Source organism: Oncorhynchus kisutch, linkage group LG7 (assembly GCF_002021735.2).
Source record: "Oncorhynchus kisutch isolate 150728-3 linkage group LG7, Okis_V2, whole genome shotgun sequence".
In the NCBI taxonomy this organism is placed as follows: Eukaryota; Metazoa; Chordata; class Actinopteri; order Salmoniformes; family Salmonidae; genus Oncorhynchus; species Oncorhynchus kisutch.
Window position 1 is genome coordinate 41265217 of NC_034180.2, and position 21192 is coordinate 41286408.

Sequence of the window (21192 nt, forward strand, 5' to 3'; positions counted from 1 at the left end):
TTGTAACTTTTTCAGCAATAATTTAATACATCCACCATATTTCACAGCAATCAGCCTCTCTGCCCCTCTCACCTCCTCCTCCCTGCTTCTCTCTCTCCCTCTCCCTCTCCCTCTCCCCCTCTCTGCCCCTCTCACCTCCTCCTCCCTGCTTCTCTCTCTCCCTTTCCCCCTCCCTCCCTCTCTCCTCTCCCCTCCCCTCCTCCCCTCCCTCCCTCCCTCCCTCCCTCAGTATTAATGATGATGGTTGACAAGGTTGACAAGGCAGGGAGAGACACAACACGAGCCCTCTGTGATATAACTGTACCGTAGCAGGACATCCCAGGTCAACAGTCTTTAACATACCAGATGAAAAGGGAAGAAATCTAGTATCCATCTAATATCTCCTCCCATTTCCCCATTAATCGCTGTTCCTCCTTTTCACGCTGCTTGGTCCTGGTTTGGTGGGTTATTCTGTCACGTATAGTTGCATGTCAGCACTAGTTGTTGATAGTAAATAATAATACAAAATTAAATACAAAAATAATAACAATAAAATGGTAACAGTCAATAGAAGAATGTAATGTAATCAATATAAGAAATGAAACTAGAACTAACTTATAACTAAATAACGGTTATCTTCACCATTTCATCAGTACTACAACTAATATCATCATTACCACTACCACCACTAAACTCATTACCACCCATACCACTACTATTTAAACAACAATTATAATGATAATAACAATAATAGTAATAATAATAATAGTAATAATAAGTAAGTTACTGCTTACTATACAGATGTTATTATTCAGTGTGCATATTTGGCTGCAAGAGGAGCCAATGCTCCTTCGCCCATGAGTATTTTTTAAAGCAGTGCTGGTGTCAGCTTGGTTGATGAGGTCCAAAACCAGCTGACTGAGAGGGCTCGTTTCTGGGCTCAGCTTGGTTGATGAGGTCCAAAACCAGCTGACTGAGAGGGCTCGTTTCTGGGCTCAGCTTGGTTGATGAGGTCCAAAACCAGCTGACTGAGAGGGCTCGTTTCTGGGCTCAGCTTGGTTGATGAGGTCCAAAACCAGCTGACTGAGAGGGCTCGTTTCTGGGCTCAGCTTGGTTGGTGAGGTCCAACACCAGCTGATTGAGAGGGCTCGTTTCTGGGCTCAGCTTGGTTGGTGAGGTCCAACACCAGCTGACTGAGAGGGCTCGTTTCTGGGCTCAGCTTGGTTGATGAGGTCCAAAACCAGCTGACTGAGAGGGCTCGTTTCTGGGCTCAGCTTGGTTGATGAGGTCCAAAACCAGCTGACTGAGAGGGCTCGTTTCTGGGCTCAGCTTGGTTGGTGAGGTCCAACACCAGCTGATTGAGAGGGCTCGTTTCTGGGCTCAGCTTGGTTGGTGAGGTCCAAAACCAGCTGACTGAGAGGGCTCGTTTCTGGGCTCAGCTTGGTTGGTGAGGTCCAAAACCAGCTGACTGAGAGGGCTCGTTTCTGGGCTCAGCTTGGTTGGTGAGGTCCAAAACCAGCTGACTGAGAGGGCTCGTTTCTGGGCTCAGCTTGGTTGATGAGGTCCAAAACCAGCTGACTGAGAGGGCTCGTTTCTGGGCTCAGCTTGGTTGGTGAGGTCCAACACCAGCTGATTGAGAGGGCTCGTTTCTGGTCTCAGCACTTGGGTGTGAAGTGCTTTAAATTGCAGACTTGAATTTGGACTTGAATTTAGATGTAGACAAAAACTTTTCTGTATTTTCATTACTACTGGAAAGCGGCCCAATTCTGCCCTACATGCATTAGTTGGTGTATTTCTCTGGACTTGTAGATTTTGGTCCAAATTCTAACTGGGATGTTAATTTGGAATAATTTCATTTTTATTGCATACAATGCTCTGCGGGCTTTTTCTTTGAGTGCATTCACTGCCATAATAAAGTTTCCATCTGTTTTACTTTCTCTGTATATCACTATGTCTCTTTGTGGGTTGTTGTCTTCGTTTATGCCGGTATAGCCTGACGGAGCATCACCTTCGCTTTTGTTGTTTATTGTTTTGCTGGCGACATTTAAAAAAAAATATATATATATACGTACACCACGCTGCACCTTCATCCGGTCATTTTCAAGACGACGTTCGTGACAGAACAACCCACCACAAGCGGACCAAGCAGCATGGCCAGGAGGGGCAGAAAGAGTGGAGGACATCAAGGACCTGGGAGGAGGTGATGTCAGGACACAAGAGCCTGCCGTGGAAGCAGGCAGAGGCAGCGAGGAAGGCGGAAGCAGAGAGAAAAGGGAACCAGCGTTACGGCTGGCAAGGAAGACCGGGAAGCCACTCCCCCAAAAATGGGGGGGGGGGGGGGGGGGGGGGACACGGGGAGGTTGGCGGAGATAACTCCCCGTGCTCCCGATAGCGAGCGTGGTACTGCTCAGGCACCGTGATATGTGGTGAAGCGCATGGTGTCTCCAGTGCGCGTTCACAGCCCGGTGCGCTCTGAGCCAGCTCTCCGCATGTGTTGTGCTAGAGTGGGCATCCAGCCAGGACGGATTGTGCCAGCACAGCGCTCCCTGTCTAACGGCGCAACTCTTCGGCCCAGGGTATCCTGCGCTGGCTCTGCACACTATGTCTCCGGTGCGCTGTCACAGCCCAGTGTGCCCTGTGCCTGCGCTCCGCACGTGCCGGGCCAAAGTGGGCATTCAGCCAGGACGAGTGGTGCCAGCTTTGAGCACCAGATCTCCAGTGCTCCCCCCACAGCCCGGTTCGAGCTGTGCCTGCTCCACGGACCAGGCCTCCGATAGGTCTCCCCAGCCTGGTGAGTCCTGTGCATGCTCCACGGGCCAGTCCGGGGCCTGCAGCGAGGGTTCCCAGTCCGGGGCCTGCAGCGAGGGTCCCCAGTTCGGGGCCTGCAGCGAGGGTCCCCAGTTCGGGGCCTGCAGCGAGGGTCCCCAGTTCGGGGCCTGCAGCGAGGGTCCCCAGTCCGGGGCCTGCAGCGAGGGTCCCCAGTTCGGGGCCTGCAGCGAGGGTTCCCAGTCCGGGGCCTGCAGCGAGGGTCCCCAGTTCGGGGCCTGCAGCGAGGGTCCCCAGTTCGGGGCCTGCAGCGAGGGTCCCCAGTTCGGGGCCTGCAGCGAGGGTCCCCAGTTCGGGGCCTGCAGCGAGGGTACCCCAGTCCGGGGCCTGCAGCGAGGGTCCCGAGTCCGGGGCCTGCAGCGAGGGTCCCCAGTCCGGGGCCTGCAGCGAGGGTCCCCAGTCCGGGGCCTGCAGCGAGGGTCCCCAGTCCGGGGCCTGCAGCGAGGGTCCCCAGTTCGGGGCCTGCAGCGAGGGTCCCCAGTCCGGGGCCTGTAGCGAGGGTCCCCAGTTCGGGGCCTGCAGCGAGGGTCCCCAGTCCGGGGCCTGCAGCGAGGGTCCCCAGTCCGGGGCCTGCAGCGAGGGTCCCCAGTCCGGGGCCTGCAGCGAGGGTCCCCAGTCCGGGGCCTGCAGCGAGGGTCCCCAGTTCGGGGCCTGCAGCGAGGGTCCCCAGTTCGTTAGTTTTGGAAAGTTAGTTAGGACATCTACTTTGTGCATGACTGTCACGACTTCTACCGAAGGTAACTCCTCTCCCTGTTCGGGCGGCGCTCGTAATTCGTGCAGGATTAAGCTTGTGAGTATTAGCATTCAGTATTCTATGCGGTTTATTGTTTTCGCATTGACGTATGTGTATGTAGTGTCGGAACTGTGGTTGTTCCTCCGTGTACTGACACGAGTTTGTTTTCCTTCGAGCGTGTTGTTTGGACATTCATCTGGGCCAATTTTGTATTGGTGGACTATGAGTACAGATCTCTACATTAAACACTCTTCTCAAAGAAAATCCCTGCTCTCCTGCGCCTGACTCCTACACCTCTCACCGAGACGCATTTTTGTTTACAGACAGATTATTTCACTTAAAATTCACTGTATCACAATTCCAGTGGGTCAGAAGTCTACATACACTAAGTTGACTGTGCCTTTAAACAGCTTGGAGAAATCCAGAAAATGATGTCATGGCTTCAGATAGGCTAATTGACATCATTTGAGTCAATTGGAGGTGTACCTGTGGATGTATTTCAAGCTTACCTTCAAACTCAGTGCCTCTTTGCTTGACATCATGGGAAAATCAAAAGAAACAGCAAAGGACCTTGTGAAGATGCTGAAGGAAACCGGTACAAAAGTATCTATTTCAACAGTAAAACGGGTCCTATACCGACATAACCTGAAAGGCTGCTCAGCAAGGAAGCACTGCTCCAAAACCACTATAAAAAAGCCAGATTACGGTTTGCAACTGTACATGGGGACAATTTGCATAAAAATGTCCTCTGGTCTGATGTAACAAAAATTGAACTGTTGGGTCATAATGACCATCATTAAGTTTGGAGGAAAAAGGGAGACGCTCGCAAGCCGAAGAACACCATCCCAACCGTGAAACACGGGGGTGACAGCATTATGTTGTGGGGGTGCTTTGCTGAAGGAGGGACTGGTGCACTTCACAAAATAGATGGCATCATGATGCAGGAAAAGTATGTGGATATATTGGCTACCCGAATATACGTTTGACCCAAGTTAAACAATTTAAAGGCAATGCTACCAAATACTAATTGAGTGTATGTGAACCTCTAACCCACTGGGAATGTGACGAAAGAAATAAAAACTTCTCTTTACTATTATTCTGACATTTCACGTTCTTATAATAAAGTGGTGATCCTAACTGACCTAAAACAGGGAATTTTACTAGGATTAAATGTCAGGAATTGTGAAAAACTGAGTTTAAATGTATTTGGCTAAGGTGTATGTAAACTTCCGACTTCAACTGTATATAGTGTTGTAATGATGTGCAAATAGTTAAAGTACAAAAGGGAAAATAAATCAACTTAAACAGGTTGTATTTACAATGGTGGTTGTTCTTCACTGGTTGCACTTTTCTTGTGGCAACAGGTCACAAATCTTGCTGCTGTGATTGCACACTGTGGTATTTCACCCAATAGATATGGGAGTTTATCAAAATTGGATTTGTTTTCAAAATCTTTGTGGGTCTGTGTAATCTGAGGGAAATATGTCTCTCTAATATGGTCATACGTTGGACAGGAGGTTAGGAAGTGCAGCTCAGTTTCCACCTCATTTTGTGGGCAATGTGCACATAGCCTGTCTTCTCTTGAGAGCCAGGTCTGCCTTCGGTGGCCTTTCTCAATAGCAAGGCTATGCTCACTGAGTCTGTACATAGTCAAAGCTTTCCTTAAGTTTGGGTCAGTCACATTGGTCAGGTATTCTGCCACTGTGTACTCTGTTTAGGGCCAAATAGCATTCCAGTTTGCTCTGTTTTCTGGAAATTCTTTCCAATGTGTAAATTAATTAACTTTTTGATTTCTCATGATTTGGTTGGGTCTAATTGTGTTGCTATCCTGGGGCACTGTGAGGTCTGTTTTTGAACAGAGCCACAGGACCAGCTTGCTTAGGGGACTCTTCTCCAGGTTAATTTCTCTGTAGGTGATTGATATGGAAGGTTTGGGAATCGCTTCCTTTTAGGTGGCTGTAGAATTGAATTATTGGTGTTTTACATTGTACACAAAGGATATTTTTGCAGAATTCCGCATGCAGAGTCTCAACTTGCTGTTTGTCCCATTTTGTGAATTTTTGGTTGGTGAGTGGACCCCAGACCTCACAACCATAAAGGGCTGTGGGTTCTAAAACCGATTCAGGTATATTTTATCCAGATCCTAATTTGTATGTCGAATTTTATGTTCCTTTTTATGGCATAGAAGGCCCTTTTTGCCTCGTCTCTCAGATCGTTCACAGCTTTATGGAAGTAACCTGTGGCGCTGATGTTTAGGCCAAGGTATGTATAGTTTTTTGTGTGGTCTATGGCATCGTTGTCCAGATGGAATTTGTATTTGTGTTCCTGGCAACTGGTCCTTTTTAGCAACATTATGTCGTACTTAGATCAACTGCCAGGGCCCCTGGTCTGATAGAATCTGTGAAGAAGATATAGATGTTGCTGTAGGCCCTCCATGGTTGGGGACAGAAGCACTAGATCATCAGCAAACAGTAGACATTTAGACAGTAGACACAGCCCTCGATGTCACAGGAAGGCCAAAAAGATAATCAAGGACATCAACCACCCAAGCCATGGCCTGTTCACCCCGCTATCATCCAGAAGGCGAGGTTAGTACAGGTGCATCAAAGGTGGGGCCTGAGACTGAAAAACAAATCAAATTTCAAGGCTATCAGGCTGTTAAATAGCCATCACTAGCTGGCTTCCACCCAGTTACGCAACCCTGCACCTTAGAGGCTGCTGCCCTATGTACATAGACTTGGAATCACTGGCCACTTTAATAATGGAACACTAGTCACTTAATAATGGAACACTAGTCACTTTAGTAATGGAACACTAGTCACTTTAATAATGGAACACTAGTCACTTTAATAATGTTTAAACAATGTTTACATACTACTTTACTCATCTCATATCTATATACTGTATTCTATTCTACTGTATTTTAGTCAGTGCCACTCTGACATTGCTCAATCTAATATTTATATATTTCTTAATTCCATTATTTTACTTTTAGATGTGTGTATTGTGAATTGTTAGATACTACTGAATTGTTAGATACTACTGCACTGTTGGAGCTAGGAACCCTAGCATTTCGCTACACCTGCAATAACATCTGCTAAATATGTGTACTGTATGTGACCAATAGAATTTGATTTGATTTGATTTAATGCAGAGGATTTTCCCAAGGTTGCTGTTGACTGAGCTGATTTCTGAAGTGCTGTTCCTTCTTTTTCCGTAGCGTACTTCTGTATTGTCTTAGATTCACCATAGTGAAGGCAAAGGCTCAAATTTTCTGGGTATCTATGTTTTTTGGTTGGATAAGTTTCTCAATTTCTTTCTTAGGTTTTTGCATTCTTCATCAAACCATTTGACATTGTTGTTCATTTTCTTAGGATGTCTTTCTCTCACCCTCCTCTCTCTCTCTCTTCTCTCTGTCTATCACTCTGTCTCTCCCTCCTCTCTCTCTCTTCTCTCTGTCTCTCCCTCCTCTCTCTTTCTCTGATCTCTGAGTGTCAAACATCCTACCAGACATGAATATAATGTTCCAGGTGTTACCTGTTTCCCTGCTGCGCCCACGTTCCCAGGGTCCTGTTGTCCATCCTCCCTCTCCCGACGCCACCACCCTGTACAGGTACTCTACACACACACGCACATAAAATCATCACATATTCAAGGTTACACACACAAACACGTGATCTATCTGTGCGACTAAGGACGGATAGTGATGCTGCAAAACACCAGGCAGGTAGACACACATAATGTGTGTGTATAATAATAGCTTTGCTGCTATATTCTGTTGCAGGCAGACAGACAGACAGACAGAGGTAGGTAGGCCTGTGTGTATGTAGGGTACAGTGTGTGTGTAGGGTACAGTGTGTGTGTAGGGTGCTGTGATTGTGTAGGGTCCTGTGAGTGTGTAGGGTCCTGTGATTGTGTAGGGTCCTGTGAGTGTGTAGGGTCCTGTGAGTGTGTAGGGTCCTGTGAGTGTGTAGGGTGCTGTGATTGTGTAGGGTCCTGTGAGTGTGTAGGGTCCTGTGAGTGTGTAGGGTCCTGTGAGTGTGTAGGGTCCTGTGAGTGTGTAGGGTCCTGTGAGTGTGTAGGGTCCTGTGAGTGTGTAGGGTGCTGTGAGTGTGTAGGGTCCTGTGAGTGTGTAGGGTGCTGTGAGTGTGTAGGGTCCTGTGAGTGTGTAGGGTGCTGTGAGTGTGTAGGGTCCTGTGAGTGTGTAGGGTGCTGTGATTGTGTAGGGTCCTGTGAGTGTGTAGGGTCCTGTGAGTGTGTAGGGTGCTGTGAGTGTGTAGGGTCCTGTGAGTGTGTAGGGTGCTGTGAGTGTGTAGGGTCCTGTGAGTGTGTAGGGTGCTGTGATTGTGTAGGGTCCTGTGAGTGTGTAGGGTCCTGTGATTGTGTAGGGTCCTGTGAGTGTGTAGGGTCCTGTGAGTGTGTAGGGTCCTGTGAGTGTGTAGGGTCCTGTGAGTGTGTAGGGTGCTGTGAGTGTGTAGGGTGCTGTGAGTGTGTAGATAGATGCGTGTGAGTGTGTGTATGTCCATCTGTCTGTGTGTTAGTGTGCCTGGGCGTGTGTGTGTCAGTGTGTGTTACCTGTAAAAGGTTGTACTCCCAAGTCTCTAGCCTGTGTCTCTCGGCCCATGTACACCAGTACAGAGTCATTGCCACGGCAATAGAAGATGCTGTCGGTTGCCGGGCAGCCGTCCAGATTGATCATAACAGAGCGGCGAGTGGAGGCAGACAGACTAACGGCAGAAACATCCGGTACACCAATGGAACCGGTAACGGGACCACTCCGAACTATTACACCCCTCACACACCCTCCCAGACCTACCCAGGAGAGGAGAGATGGAGGGGGTGAGACGGGGGAGGTAGAGGTGAGATAGGTGTGTGTGTGTGTGTGTGTGTGAGTTCTCACCATGTCTGTGACTGTGGCTAACCAGAGCTTCATGGTTTAGTTCAGGAGGCACTCCTCCCAGGTAGAGGGGTGAGTCCACCCCCAACTCCCCCCCTGCCACCCCCCTCAGCTGTTCTGACCAATCATTCATGGAGGCTGAGATGACGTCTCCCTGTTTGACCAATGAGAGTTGGTTCCAGCCCCCGTCGCAGTAGCTAAGCCCTGCCCACATGCTCAGGTCAGTCATGTGACCACGCCAGGATAGAACCAATGACAGCATTCCTCCTTCCAACTCAGCCTGGGACAGAGAAGAAAGGTTAGTGTGTGTGTGTATGTGTGTGTGTGTGTGTGTGTGTGTGTGTGTGTGCTCACCAGTATATAATCGGAGGTGTGTGTGTTGTAGGAAAACAGCAGCAGAGCGTTGAGTTGGTCCGTCCTGAACTCAAAGGTGATGTCAAAGTCTTCTCCTCCACTGAACACCTCTGGACTCAGCTCTAGGAACCCTAACACAGGACACACACACAATTATTATCCACAATACAACATAACGGTAACAAGTCTCTTGATTCTTACTGTCTTTATACTGTTATACTGTATTTTTAACAAACCTCACTGGCCAGTTACAAGGATATTACAGGTTATCAAGATTTCACAAAAATGACTTTATTTTAATTTTCTTCTTCAAACCAGGAAGTCACTAGAAAGTGAGGCCTTTTAGTTCTAAACTGTCTTTGTTGCTACCTTGTCCCAAGAAGTGGGCCCCCTCCTCTGTGTGGGCGGGGCATCCTTCCCAGCTCTCATAGGCCACAACCCTCTCTGTGGCTCTGGACCAATCAAGAGGCTGCCACACCTCAGAGGGGCTGTCAATCATCTTCACCTGCACGTCTCTAAGGCAACCAGAGAACCCCTGTTGTACCAGCTGAGCATCACCTAGAGAAAGAGAGAAAGAGAGAAGAGAAAGAGAGAAGAGAAAAAGAGAGAAAGGGAGAGAAAAAGAGTGAGAGAGGGGAGAGAGAAGAGAGAGATTGTGTGAGAGAGAGAAAGAGAGAGAGAGAGAGAGAGGGAGAGAGAGTGAGAGAGAAGAGAGAGATTGTGTGTGTGAGAGAGAGAGAGAGAGAGAGAGAGAGAGAGAGGAGAGAGAGAGAGGGAGAGGGAGAGGGAGAGAGAGTGAGAGAGGGGAGAGAGAAGAGAGAGATTGTGTGTGTGAGAGAGAGAGAGAGAGAGAGAGAGAGAGAGAGAGAGAGAGAGAGAGGAGAGAGAGAATTATGTTTTCTTAATGCAATATTTCACTAGCAACAAACCAACTCTTTTAGATTGTGAGTGTACCTACCTGAGTCTTGTCTGAGTAGAGTGAAGTCCTCTGGTAGCCCCCCGATGAACACCCCTGTGTTTTCCCCAATAATGCTACTGCCGCTGGAAGCAGATGCATTACCTTGAGGGAGGGAGGGAGGGAGGGAGGGAGGGAGGGAGGGAGGGAGGGAGGGAGGGAGGGAGGGAGGGAGGGAGGGAGGGAGGGAGGGAGGGAGGGCATATCATTAACTGCATACATATTCTCTTGTGATATATGAGGCTACATAACCATGTTATGTACAATGGTAATTTAGCTCCACTGTAGAACACATAATCAGAGAGAATGAGACAAACAGAGAGAGAACAACACACACAGACTCAGTTTACTGGGTTCCTGTGGTTAGTAGAGGAGGAGGAGCGGAGAGGAAGAGGAGGAGCGGAAAAGGAGGAGCAGAGAGAAGGAGTGGAAAGGAAAAGGAGGAGTGGAGAGGAAGAGGAGGAGCGGAAAAGGAGGAGCAGAGAGAAGGAGTGGAAAGGAAAAGGAGGAGTGGAGAGGAAGAGGAGGAGGAGCAGAGAGGAAGAGGAGGTGAAAAAGAGAGGAAGAGGAGGAGAAGCAGAGAGGAAGAGGAGGAGCGGAAAAGGAGGAGCGGAGAGGAAGAGGAGGAGCGGAGAGGAAGAGGAGGAGCAGAGAGGAGGAGAAGCAGAGAGGAAGAGGGGGAGGAGGAAAAAAAGGAGGAGCGGAGGAGGAGGAGCGGAGAGGAAGAGGAGCGGAGAGGAGGAGAAGCAGAGAGGAAGAGGAGGAGGAGGAGGAGTGGAGAGGAAAAGGAGGTGCGGAGAGGAAGAGGAGGAGGAGGAGCGGAGAGGAGGAGAAGCAGAGAGGAAGAGGAGGAGGAGGAGGAGTGGAGAGGACAAGGAGGAGCGTAGAGGAAGAGGGGGAGGATGAGCTAAAATGAAGAGGAGGAGGAGCAGAGAGAAAGATGAGCGGAGAAGATGAGAAGCAGAGAGGAAGAGGAGGAGGAGCAGAGAGAAAGATGAGCGGAGAAGAGGAGAAGTAGAGAGGAAGAGGAGGAGGAGGAGGAGGAGCGGAGAGGAGGAGAAGCAGAGAGGAAGAGGAGGAGGAGTAGGAGTGAGGAGGAAAAGGAGGAGCGGAGAGGAAGAGAGGGAGGATGAGCTAAAATGAAGAGGAGGAGGAGCAGAGAGGAAGAGGAGGAGGAACAGAGAGGAAGAGGAGAAGAGAGGAAGAGGGGGAGCGGTGAGGAGGAAGAGGAGCGGAAGAGGAGGATGAGCAGAGAGGAGGAGGTTGAGCAGAGCGGAAGAGGAGGAGCGGAGAGGAGGAGGAGAGGAAGAGGAGGAGTGGAGAGGAAAAGGGGGAGGAGGAGCGAAGAGGAACAGGAGTAGAGAGGAAGAGGAGGAGCAGAAGAAGAGGAGGAGGAGTGGAGGAAGAGGATGAGCAGAGAGGAGGAACGAAGAGGAAAAGGAGGAGCGGAGAGGAAGAGGAGTAGGAGCAGAGAGGAAGAGGGGGAGGAGCAGAGAGGAAGAGGGGGAGCGGAGAGGAAGAGGAGGAGCAGAGAGGAAGAGGAGCAGAGAGGAAGAGCAGAGCAAGAGTAGTCTAATGATTCTTATCACACAGACGGTGACTCAGATTAACCTGGATAATACCTCAATAGAACACAGAGCCTGGGCTTAACACACACAGTGAATATGATTATCCTAACCACAGTGAGTGTTACCTTGGTATTGATCATCCACAATGATCGTTCCCACGGCCTGTTTCCTGGTTGCCATGACGCTGTGCCACTGGCCATCGTTGTAGCTCCTCCCCCCATCACCCTCCACTCCCACTCCCACTGCCCAGCCCTGGGAGAGGAGACAGAGGTCACATACACACCTACACCTGGCCGTGTGTGTTTGTGTTTGTCTGTGTCTGTATATGTGTGTGTGATTTCTTCTGAAGTATGCATGACATCATCAGTATCGGCACTTAGCAGGAGAGATGGGCACTCTGCAGCGAGAGAGGTGACACACACACATACTCACCCACAACAAAGCGGTGCATCTCTGCTGTGTGATGAAGATTTAATGATGAGATCAATATATGTATAAATGCCAAGGTATATCAGCCTCCTGACACCTTTACTACCCAGCAGACAGCACACATGTCTACTTAACAACACCCACCACAACAGGACAGGACAGGGGGAGGACGGGACAAACTCTCTCTCCCCCTCGCTCTCTCTGTCTGTCTCTCTGTCTCCTTCTCTCAATGTTCAATTCAATTCAATATACATGATTGTTTTCATGTTTTGTATGTATGCTGCTTCAACTAATGTGGATAATACATGTGTTTAAGACGAGTTGATATTTTACCCTGTCCAAATACAGTGTCTTTTCTAATATCTCTCTTTATCCATCCCTCCTGTCACTCTGTTTCCTTCTGTCCCTCGCTCCTTTCCTCCCTCCATTCATGACTTGCCTAGTTATATAACGGTTAAATAAATAAAACACTCAGGAGGTTTCATTAAGGTCCTGTGAGATCAGAGGGAACTGTCATCCTCCCAAAAAGCGTTTCTAGTCTCTCTGTCTATCTGCTGGACTGTTTGGCTGGGTCTAGGGATCACTTTCATTATCTATAGGGCCAAACTACAGTGTGTGTGTGTGTGTGTGTGGCCTTTATACACTAAACACTAGTATTATAACTATACCAGATTTTTGACTTTGATACCGATACAAGGCTTAGTATCATGACTCTCCATACCGAAAGGGTAGGAAACAACATCTCCACCCCGCTGATCCTCAACACTGGAGCCCCACAAGGGTGCGTTCTCAGCCCTCTCATGTACTCCCTGTTCACTCATGACTGCGTGGCCATGCACGCCTCCAACTCAATCATCAAGTTTTCAGACGAAACAACAGTAGTTGGCTTGATTACCAACAACGACGACGAGACAGCCTACAGGGAGGAGGTGAGGGCTCTCGGAGTGTGTTGTCAGGAAAATAACCTCTCTCTCAATGTCAGCAAAACAAAGGAGATGACAGAGGGACCAGCCCCCTATCCACATCGACGGGACAGTAGTGGAGAAGGTGGAAAGTTTTAAGTTCCTCAGCGTACACATCACGGACAAACTGAAATGGTCCAGTCACACAGACAATGTGGTGAAGAAATATGGCTTGTCACCAAAAGCACTCACAAACTTCTACAGAAGTTTGGTACGGCAACTGCTCCGCCCATAACCGTAAGGCTCTCCAGAGGGTTGTGCGGTCTGCACAACGCATCACCGGGGGAAAACTACCTGCCCTCCAGGACACCTACACCAACCGATGTCACAGGAAGGCCAAAAAGATAATCAAGGACAACAACCACCCAAGCCACTGCCTGTTCACCCCGTTATCATCCAGAAGGCGAGGTCAGTACAGGTGCATCAATGCTGGTACCGAGAGACTGAAAAACAGCTTCTATCTCAAGGCCATTAGACTGTTAAACAGCCACCACTAACATTGAGTGGCTGCTGCCAACATACTGACTCAACTCCAGCCACTTTAATAATGGAAATATTGATGTAATACAGTGGGGCAAAAAAGTATTTAGTCAGCCACCAATTGTGCAAGTTCTCCCACTTCAAAATATGAGAGGCCTGTAATTTTCATCATAGGTACACTTCAACTATGACAGACAAAATTAGAAAATAAATCCAGAAAATCACATTGTAGGATTTTTAATGCATTTATTTATTTTATTACAAATTATGGTGGAAAATAAGTATTTGGTCACCTACAAACAAGCAAGATTTCTGTCTCTCACAGATCTGTAACAACTTCTTTAAGAGGCTCCTCTGTCCTCCACTTGTTACCTGTATTAATGGCTTTAGTTTTAGTTAGAAAAGAAGAAGGAGCCATGCTGTCTGCATTTTTCCCTCTCCTCAAAAGTGGTCAGCTCCATAAGCAAGTAGCCTGGCTAGCTTCGATTCAGACAAATTACTAGACACTCCACCCTCTCAATCTGTGTATGACGTGAGACATATTTAACAGAAGTACCGAAGCGTTTTTCATGTTCTAGTACGGAAGAAGAGTTTTGTTATACCGTGCAACACTACTAAACACTCCTTCTAGAACCGATGAATCCACCTCTGCCTTCGCTGGAATAGTAGAGAAAGTGTGTGTGTGTGTGTGTGTGTGTGTGTGTGTGTGTGTGTGTGTGTGTGTGTGAGCCCCACCGCCCCCTCACTCTTTAATAAAGTGTATTTGGGAGCGAAAGCTGATGGAGATAGCTATGCCCACTTCCGGTTGCAAGATAAAGAGCACTTATCCAAAGTGCTGCCCCACACATAAGGCTGCCTTTAGGGGAGTCAGCCCTGGCAACCTTGGGGGGGGTTGAACCCAATCTCTTACTGTATAGAGAACAAAGGGGGAATTTACTTTGCTAGGGTGGGTTACCACTCACACAAACAAATACACACACACACACACAGTAAAACTGGTGGAATGTGCATTATGGCTGGCAAGTGAACATTTGTCTGGAAAATGTTTTGTCTTGAAGACAGCGTTAATTTTCTTTAACTCTAGTGTTCCATTTGCATTTGTGGGGCACAACAAAAAAACAAACCAAGACAAGCATCACACAGTTCTTCTCCCTAAATGACCTTTGCCCCCGGTTTTCACTCACTCAGCTGTGATCCGACTGCTCCCTATACACACGCGAGTGCGAACACAATCTCCTGTTATGCCTACCTGAAACACATGCCTATAAAACGTATCTAACTGATGGCATACACAGTTTCTTCAAATGCAGTCGCAAAAACCATCAAGCGCTATGATGCAACTGACTCTCATGAGGACCGTCACAGGAAAGGAAGACCCAGAGTTACCTCTGCTGCAGAGGATAAGTTCATTAGAGTTACCTGACTCTCATGAGGACCGTCACAGGAAAGGAAGACCCAGACTTACCTCTGCTGCAGAGGATAAGTTCATTAGAGTTACCTGGCTCTCATGAGGACCGTCACAGGAAAGGAAGACCCAGAGTTACCTCTGCTGCAGAGGATAAGTTCATTAGAGTTACCTGACTCTCATGAGGACCGTCACAGGAAAGGAAGACCCAGACTTACCTCTGCTGCAGAGGATAAGTTCATTAGAGTTACCTGGCTCTCATGAGGACCGCCACAGGAAAGGAAGACCCAGAGTTACCTCTGCTGCAGAGGATAAGTTCATTAGTTCACTGCACTTCAGATTGCAGCCCAAATAAATGCAGTAACAGACACATCTCAACATCAACTGTTCAGAGGAGACTGTGTGAATCAGGCCTTCATGATTGAATTGCTGTAAGAAACCACTACTAAACACCACCAATAAGAAGAAGACTTGCTTGGGCCAAGAAAGATGAGCAATTTGGATGAGTCCAAATGTGAGATTTTTGGTTCCAACCTCCGTGTCTTTGTGAGACGCAGAGTAGGTGAACGGATGATCTCTGCATGTGTGGTTCCCACCGTGAAGCATGGAGGAGGAGTTGTGATGGTGTGGGGGTGCTGTGCTGGTGTCACTGTCTGTGATTTATTTCGAATTCAAGGCACACTTAACCAACATGGCTACCACAGCATTCTGCAGCGATAGTGGGACTATCAATTGTTTTTCAACAGGACAATGACCCAACACACCTCCACACTGTGTAAGGGCAATTTGACCAAGAAGGAGAGTGATGGAGTGCTGCATCAGATGACCTGGCCTCCACAATCACCGGACCTCAAACCAATTTAGATGGTTTGGGATGAGCTGGACCACAAAGTGAAGTAAAAACAGCCAAAAAGTGCTCAGCATATGTGGGAAATCCTTCAAGACTGTTGGAAAAGCATTCCAGATGAAGCTGGTTGAGAGAATGCCAAGACTGTGCAAAGGTGTCATCAAGGCAAAGGGTGGCTACTTTGAACAATCTAAAATACATTTGGATTTGTTCAACACTTTTTTAGTTACTACATAATTCCATATATTATTTCATAGTTGTGATGTCTTCAATGTAGAAAATAGTAAAAATATATAAAACCCGTTGAATGAGTAGGTGTGTCCAAACTTTTGACTGGTACTATATAGGGGGCAATTTAGCAATTAGGATTTGATATCTGTAATGGTTATGTAATAAATTAGGCACTGTTGCGCAATGTTGGCATATAGTTAAATGCACATATTTTCCAGTGCGAGCCTTGTGTTCCAAAAATAGATGAGTACTGTGAAAACAAATCATGTGAGTACAGTCAAAGAATGTCTATGCCCATCCCTATTGTGGACTTCTGTTGGAAACATACTTCTCTTTGTTACTTGCTACAACATTCAGTTCAGAGCAAGGCCTGGATTCAATCAAAGGCACGTTTTCATCAAGCGCACTGCAATGCGTACAGTATATCGTAATTTACAGTAAACACACTCAAACATAAATTACCTTTAAAGGTCAAGTGCAGAGTGATTGTCAACAATCCCAGCCTAAATCATATATAGCTGGCGGCAGGGGTGTGTCATATTCCACAAAGATTCCCAGTGCTCCCTAACCAGGGTTTAAAAAGACAACAGTAACTCGAGAGGAGAGGCATGGTTAGTGACAGCTCTAACACTACAGTAGCTAAACATCCCTCTATGAGATTATGTTTCATAAAATGCTAATTAATTCCATCATTAGAAAGTGTGTGTGTGTGTGGTGGTGGGGGGAGCGTACCAGTTTCCTGTGTCACGCCAAATTAGGTCCCCCGTGGTGGTAATCCCATTAGGCCTGTTGAATTGGCTAATGGGGGAACTAATGGGGGAGCTATCTGGGGACATTAATCGACTGCGACACCACTTCTAGTGTTAATCACCGAACTAGCCTAACTAAATGTGTTTGGAAAGGCTGCTGCGTAGCTGGAGAAGGAAGAGGTCCTTATTGCGTGTGTGTGTGTGTGTGTGCGCGTGCTTGCATATTCTAGTGCGTGTGTGTGTGTGTGAGGGTGATTATTGTGGAGGAGAGATAGTTGGTGGTCTGACGGACACTCGCGTGAAATCATCTGCCAGCACCGCTTTCATCATAAGAGCAATTGAGTCGAGTGTGTGTGTGTCTGTAGCCTAATGAGCTAGCGATTGGTATGCATGTGCCGTGACTGCAGGGAAGGAGTTAATTGGAGGCTGATACACTTTGAAAGTTTCTCTTGAATGAAGAAACTAAGGGGAGGTTGCCGATAGGATTTATCAGATGAAGAAGTCACAATGTTCCCCCCAACGATAGGATTTATCAGATGAAGAAGTCACAATGTTCCCCTCAACGGAACACAATGTGGGTTTAATAAGTCACAGGAATATGAAAATCATCAGTGACTCAACTGGAAACCTGGAATTCAGACAGGAAATCTCTTTTTACTTTCCTCATTAATCAGTTTTTTCCCCCTTACTAAAACATCTAGTATCAGACAACAGTTTTTGGGATATACTTATTTTTTTATACACAAATAATAGACTGGCTATCTATTCTATAGTGTCACACCCAGAAGAAACACCTGAAATGTGAATGTTAAGGGCACTTTAATCTGGCTATGTTTGTAGTTCACTTGTGGGTCGAACCGGAAGGACGGACATGTTTGTAGTTCGCTTGTGGGTCGAACCGGAAGGGCAGGCATGTTTGTAGTTCACTTGTGGGTCGAACCGGAAGGACGGACATGTTTGTAGTTTACCTGTGGGTCAAACAGGAAGTATGGGCGTCCATTGCGGATCTGCAGAGCCAGGTACTCCTCTTGGTTTCCAGGAGACACAGCACAGAGGAGCAGGCCGTCTGATGCTCGCGTTCTGAAACTCAACCGGAGCCCTGGAGGAGGGGGGCGGAGAGAGGAAAAAATTAGGAGAAGAAGAGATGTATATATTAGAGCGTGTGAAATCCTTCATTAGGAGATAAAAGGTGATCTGTGCCTGTGTCAAAGGGTTTAGAGTGTGTCCCAGTGGAGTCCTCACACACTCCTCTCTACATCCCGCCACAATCCACCTATGTGCATGTGTGTGTGTGTGTGTGTAATGTATGTATGTGTACGTCTCCTAAACCCACTTCCCCTGAGCCCCCATGTACGGCCTCAAGTCAGGAAAAAGCATCCTGCTTTGATGCCCCCAGATGGGTATTCATGTCTCCATTTGAGTGTGTGTGCATGTGTGCGTGTGTGTGTGTGTGTGTGTTCAATCCAATGTCTCCATTAGGACTCCAGGGGAGCACTGGATGCTCAGGCTAAACACATCTCCTCTGGTCTAATCTCTGACTGGTCTCTGTGTGTTAATCTGATAATCTGTACTTAATCTGGGGAGGTAGTGCTGGAGCTCTCTAAGGCACGTCTAACTCCCTCTAACCTGACAGGAGACTCCCGGAAGACAACTCTATCGCTTACTATCTCTCTCCTTCCCTCCGACTCCATCCCTTTATCCCTGCTTTAGATCCTAAACTCGAATACAGGGATAGAGAGACACAGGGATAGAGGGATCGAGGGAACACCCTCGGAATTCTGAGCTCGGCCTCTTTGGGAAAGTCGTCAGTGTGGGAATTTCAAAGGAATTGGGAGAACGATTACGAGTGGCGTTAAACACAATGTGATGGATTCAGAAACTTCTGAAACAGAAATACAACTGAAAAAGAATGAACAAATCCTAAAGACTAACAGAATAATAAAGTACTATCAATGAATAAAGTAGTAACTTATATTAAAAGAGGTCAGCATGCAGTAACCATAAAGTGCTGAATTGAAACAAATAAAAATACTGTATGTAAACTCACATCCCAGTTAACACGCGTGACATCCATCTGGGATCTTGTCATCAGTGACACGAGGGGCCATGACAGATATGTGACGTACAGTTAACCCACTTCAACCTCTCTCTCTTCATTTCCCTTTATCTCCTTCCTCCCATTTCTCTCTTTCCTTCTGCCCATCTCTCATTCTCTCTCTCTCTCCTTCTGCCCACCCAACTCTCTCTCTCTCTCTCTCTCTCTCTCTCTCTCTCTCTCTCTCTCTCTCTCTCTCTCTCTCTCTCTCCTTCCACCCATTTCTCTCTTTCCTTCTGCCCATCTCTCATTCTCTCTCTCCTTCAGCCAATCTATCTCTCTCTCCTTCTGCCTACCCATCTCTCTCTCCTTCTGCCCACCCATCTCTCTCTCCTTCTGCCCACCCATCTCTCTCTCCTTCTGCCCACCCATCTCTCTCTCCTTCTGCCCACCCATCTCTCTCTCCTTCTGCCCACCCAACTCTCTCTCTCTCTCTCTCTCTCTCTCTCTCTCCTTCCACCCATTTCTCTCTTTCCTTCTGCCCATCTCTCATTCTCTCTCTCTCTCCTTCCGCCAATCTATCTCTCTCTCCTTCCGCCCATCTCTCTCGCCTTCTGCCCATCTCTCTCTCTCTCTCTCTCTCTCTCTCTCTCTCTCCTTCTGCCAATCTCTCTCTCTCTCTCCTTCTGCCAATCTCTCTCTCTCTCTCTCTCCTTCCGCCCATCTCTCTCTCTCTCTCTCTCTCTCTCTCTCTCTCTCTCTCTCTCTCTCTCTCTCCTTCTGCCCATCTATCTGTCTCTCACTTTCCAGAGAGGATGTTGACACTCCCTATATAAACCTCCATAGAGAAGAGTACTTCTGGTTCACAGTGGAGGATTATTCACAGATTGAGTGGGGAGGTGGTGTCTTTTTTGGGGGGAGGATTTGTTCCTGACTGGCAGGGCAGTTTTCTGTCCTGGGTGGGTGATATACAGGGCTAGGCTTGGGGCTGACTATTGACCTATACGTTGGAGGGCCTAGGTTCAGCGTAGTGAACAGGCAGAGGGACTGTTTAGCTAATTACTTGTTGGTGCAGGCGAAGATGGCAGTATGGAAAAACAGGATGCATTTGTGCCTTAAATTGGCTAAAAGAATATAGTTAAAAATATCTCTCTCTGACATTAGGAACAGAAATGATGAGATCTCAGTATAAGAGCATTACATCAGAGCGATAGTGTTTGTAGACTTGATAGATGGGACACATCAGAGCCCCTTGCGGAAGATGATACAGTACCTGACAGATAGGTGATGCTAACTTAGCCTGTTTTAACCTGGTGACGCTAGAGTAGTCAATCTGGGAATACCCTCTCTCTCTCTTCTCCCTTCACCCCCCCTCTCCATCTCTCTTTGACTATACAATATTTTACAGCAGGTTTAAATCAGGGTCACGCAGAGGGATTCTCGGTAGTCTTAAAGAAATCTACTTCGAAACAAACGTATACACCTCACACACATGGTTTTGGGCTTAACAAAAAGAAGACACCTGTACGTTGTCAGATTTTCGTTGTTTAAGTTTTACTATTTATGAAAAATATGAATAATATTCCACCCATGAGGTCAAAGATGGCTCTTTTGGTCATTGACTGCAGGAAAGGGCTACCTTAGCTTCCGTTAACTCTAATGTAGGTAGAGCAGTCCGCTAGGGAACAGACCTACCACTACTGAAGACACTGGCAGTAGGGACATAGACATGTCTTAGACAGACACTCATATGGACTCATGGAGACTCACTGTCCTTGGCGCAGACATGCAAACATCCTTAGAGTGTTGTGACGGTGATTGACTTGAAGGAAATCCTCCAACAGAAATAGTTGTTGTTGTTAGTCACAACCCACACAATGAAATGCCATTTACTGAAACAAGCAATGCCGTGAGTTGGTGTGACTGCATTTTAGCTGTAGACTCTTGTGCGGATGTTGTTTTGAGTACTGTAAGGCTGTTGATACTATTGTTTGTGTGTACATGCGTGTGTGTGTGCATTTATTCAAGGTATTGATGGATATTAGTAATAAAGACACAGCTATGTAAGTTGGCTGTTGGCGTGCCTGTTTGTTCATAGATGTTTATGAAAGCTGTGTGCTCAGCAGTCTCTCCTCTCTCCTAGTTGTGCTCAGCTCTTTCTGATGACATCTTGCTACTTCAGGTTCAACACACTTCACATGGTTATCCAGCCCAGTCCATCCATCCATCCTCCAGGACAGCCAGAGAGGGAAGAGAGACCCTCGTGGGAGACACCATAGAGACTAGGCTAACTACTCAGCTCTCTTCAGGCAGGACCAGCTCTCTGCAGGCGGGACCAGCTCTCTGCAGGCAGGACCAGCTATCTGCAGGCAGGACCAGGGGGCTCTGTGGAAACCCCAGCAGGAGTACCTCAGCAATAGGGAGACCCCAGGGGAGACCATACTGTCCATTCACTCTCGAGTAGGATCCACCAGACTGTAGAGACATGTTGGACCACTCAGTCAGCAGTCTGTTCTGGCCACTCAGTGATGTGCTGTACCAGGGGCTCTTAGGAGTGCCCAGCTGGGATAGAGCAAGAGAGAGAGAGAGAGAGAGACTACCCTAGGAGACCAGAGCGACTTACTTGATCACTCAGTGACGGAGGCAGCTGACCACTCTCTGACTGGGACACCTTGAGGGGTGAGGCCCCCATGAGACCTGCATCCGGTTTTACGTAAGGGGTTTTACTTAAGGGATTTTACT

General features: G+C 47.6%; 1 protein-coding gene across 1 annotated transcript in view; it reads right to left on the reverse strand.

Moving 5' to 3' along the window:
- The window catches only part of LOC109894627 (usherin-like), a 378093-nt gene that overhangs the window by 200083 nt on the left and 156818 nt on the right, over window positions 1–21192 (reverse strand). Inside the window, 8 exon segments of the mRNA XM_031828079.1 lie at window positions 7079–7156; window positions 8114–8350; window positions 8439–8715; window positions 8790–8920; window positions 9159–9347; window positions 9748–9849; window positions 11438–11564; window positions 17384–17514. Coding sequence (XP_031683939.1) covers window positions 7079–7156; window positions 8114–8350; window positions 8439–8715; window positions 8790–8920; window positions 9159–9347; window positions 9748–9849; window positions 11438–11564; window positions 17384–17514 — 1272 coding nt within the window.